At 41.1% G+C, this 3,156-nt stretch overlaps 1 protein-coding gene across 3 annotated transcripts in view; it reads right to left on the reverse strand.

Annotated features, from left to right (window-relative positions):
- Positions 1-3,156, reverse strand: part of gpat2 (glycerol-3-phosphate acyltransferase 2, mitochondrial) — a 130,921-nt gene that overhangs the window by 28,686 nt on the left and 99,079 nt on the right. For 2 of the 3 annotated variants that reach the window (XM_032515968.1, XM_032515970.1), the window contains exons 4-8: positions 2,784-2,894; positions 2,624-2,694; positions 2,403-2,513; positions 1,905-2,027; positions 663-762 (exon numbers count right to left, since the gene is read on the reverse strand). In XM_032515968.1, the coding sequence (XP_032371859.1) occupies positions 663-762; positions 1,905-2,027; positions 2,403-2,513; positions 2,624-2,694; positions 2,784-2,894 (516 nt within the window). The remainder of the gene's footprint in view (positions 1-662; positions 763-1,904; positions 2,028-2,402; positions 2,514-2,623; positions 2,695-2,783; positions 2,895-3,156) is intronic. The other variant, XM_032515971.1, reaches the window with a different exon arrangement.

The raw sequence follows: 3,156 nt of genomic DNA on the forward strand, positions 1-3,156 counted from the left end.
TATAGGCTGGAACACTGTTTGTTATGGTTCATGGTGCAGGTTGGCGCAGTTCATTTTTGTTGAGATTTGTGGAGCCTGGGCTGTCTACAGAGACCGCTTAGCATCGCTGGAATAGTGCCCTGGTGGTTTCACCATCATTTAAGTAATAGACCGCTTTTCAGTTAGCTCAAAACTAAAGACGGTTTACCGGATTCATTAATGCCCATTTTGACCCTCTGCAACAGCAGCCGGACTTATTCACTTAATTTTATTTAGTCAACCATGTAATTAGAATCGTTAAGTCTTCAGAAAAAAACTGACAATAATTAAGTATAACAACGCAAGTAAGAGAAACTTCAAAGTTTTAGGTATTTTTTTTTAATAGACTTTAAAAAGCAATTACATATTTGGATGTGAAAATATAGTATTTTTTTGGGAAAATGTTTGGTAGTGGATGTGTTAACAGAGGGCTGTAGCTGTTCACCATCTCGTTTGATGGCTGAGCACATCCTAAGATTGGTTGTTTTGGAGTCAAACAAACAAAGTGTGCTTTCCATATTTTGCAGAAAGAAGTGACACCCTTTGGGGTAGCACTTTAGGGTAGCACATTTAAGCATCTGTGAATTAAAAAGTCAGATTATATACATCTGCATATGCATGTGTGTTTTTATAGATACTTGCACCTCTTGTGAGGCTCTGTGCAAAGCTGGCAGATGGTTGAGGTTAACTTGAATACTGCCAAACACGGAAGAAAGCATCTTCAGCATCACCCAGCTCAGGAATCTAGCCAGGAGAGGATAGTGGGTGGAGAGATGCACAGAAAAAAAAGAGAACAAATGAATGACTGGAGATATGGAGGAGGGACAATGTGCACATGGTAATAATAGACACATAGTGGTGAGGCAAGAATAAATGCCTGCCAATAATGTGATGTTGATTAAAAGGGAGCTTAAGCTAAGAAAGTGACTAAAGTGTGACAACATGTAAATGAGATAGATGGGAGTGAGACAACATGGGGAGAAACGGGATAAAGACGAGAAAGAAACTGATGGCAGGGAAGAAGCGAAGCGGAAAGCAATTAAGAGGGTGTGTAATGGTGACAACTGTAGATAAAGATAATGGCAAAGGCTGTAAATGTGGGAGGAGAGAGGAGAAATGTGACAGTACAGGGTAGATTTTGTAGAGACATTATTAAGCCTAAAAAGTTTTTCTCTTTCGTTGGTTCTTTTCACACCATTTTTTTTAGACTATAGGCTCTTAAAGGATTCCAACACGTAGCTCTGTTGTTTGTAAATTTTGAGTGCTTTCAGTAGCGTTAGCACCCAACAGGCTTAAACAGGGCAAGTTTTAAACGTGTTTTTTTGCCTCTTAACATGTTCATAATGTCATAAAAAGTGCCTACTCATGTGAAGTGATTCCTTCTGAGGGAACACATCAAATCTGACTGCCGTAGACGTGAAAGAAATGCATGGAAGTTGTGCTAATTCAGCTGTGTTTCCAAATTTACCTCAATTACAACTTGTCTGCTGCTAGTTGTACTATAACATTTACTTTTAAAAATAAGCATATGCTTATTTTTGAAAATATGTTTGTATATCTTTTTGATGTTGTATTTTGTAGACGGTCCCGAAGCACTCCTTGCAGTATAAACACAGGAACTAAACACAGCTGAATTATCTTTTAATGACATTTTGAACATGTTAAGAGACTAAAACATGTTTAAAACTTGCCATGTTAAAGCCTGTTGGGTGCTAACTATCTAGAAGGAGGATAACACGGGTAGGCAGCACGATATGTTTTGGTTTTTCTTACCACCACACACACCACAACACACACCACACACCACACACCACACACACACCCCCACACACACACACACACACACACACACACACACACACACACACACACACACACACACACACCGTAAGAGGCCAGGTGATATGCAGGTGTTAATGAGGGGGAGGAATGGTGAAAGGTGGTTCAGCTGCCCTTGGCTGTCTCCCCCCTCAGGTGCTTTATGCACTGCTTTGAGCGCCTCCTTCACCCTGAAACACATGGTCACAGGACAGCAGGGTTAACACATCACAAAGCCTCTTTTGTGCTACATGCAGACAAACACCCGCCTTCTAGTAAGACAACAGCAAAGCGGTTACAATAAGGTTACACTCAATTACACCAAAAGAGAGAAAACAGATACAAACGAAAGACTCTGCGACAGAGATAAGGGAAGTGACAACAGTCCCAAGTTCTCCCCATTTCCCACAAGTATCTTTGTTTGTCTTATCACCTCTCTTTTCTCTTTCCCTCTCTCCAGAACTGCAGAGCCCGTTTCATTTTCTGTATCTCTGCCTATCATTTATTTACTCTCCTCTGGCATCTCTCCTCCTCTCCTCCACCTCCTTCTCTCTCCTGTCAGGTACCTGTTGCTCTGACAGACTCTCTCCAGTCTGTTGCTGACAGGACTCGAGTAAACCTTGCACCCACTCACAAACAGCGCACAGCACACCCTCCGCACCAGCCAGCCTCGATACCTATGGAACAAAACATGCAATGCAGAAGCAGAAAATGTGGATGGGTGAGTGTGTTGGGACTGGAACATTTTGCATGTCGTTTGCCTGAATACTGTAGATGTTATCAATACCTGGTGTGTGTCTCATTGACACTCAGCAGGTTGTGAAAGCCAAGTGAAGAGTTTTGTCCAAGCTTCTTGCGCTACACCATGACAGAAAAACACAGGTAAAGATCAACCCAGATGCAATTCTTTGTATAAAATAGCTGATTTAAATGGGGCAACTACTTACCAGACTGTCTGGGGTGCACTGGTGGCAGCACGCACCAACAGTTGGTCTGAACTTGCCTAGACACGGAGGCACAGTCTTTAGCTTTTTCTTGATCTTCAATTCCCATGACAACTGAGAAGGTAAAAAACACAACAAGTGAATTACAAAACAAAGTGTCACATACACAGGGATTAGTGTGTATTATTTTGTTGACCACAATTTTATCAGTGAAGGTAGGCTTAATAACAAACACCTCTCTGTAAACTACATCATCTAGAGACAAATCTACACCCTCACACTCTAAAACAGTTTCAACTGAATATTTTAACCTTAATGAATAATAATAATAATACATTTTATTTAAAGACGCCTTTCTTGGCACTCAAGGATGCCG

The sequence above is a fragment of the Etheostoma spectabile genome, chromosome 5, assembly GCF_008692095.1.
Source record: "Etheostoma spectabile isolate EspeVRDwgs_2016 chromosome 5, UIUC_Espe_1.0, whole genome shotgun sequence".
Classification (NCBI taxonomy): Eukaryota; Metazoa; Chordata; class Actinopteri; order Perciformes; family Percidae; genus Etheostoma; species Etheostoma spectabile.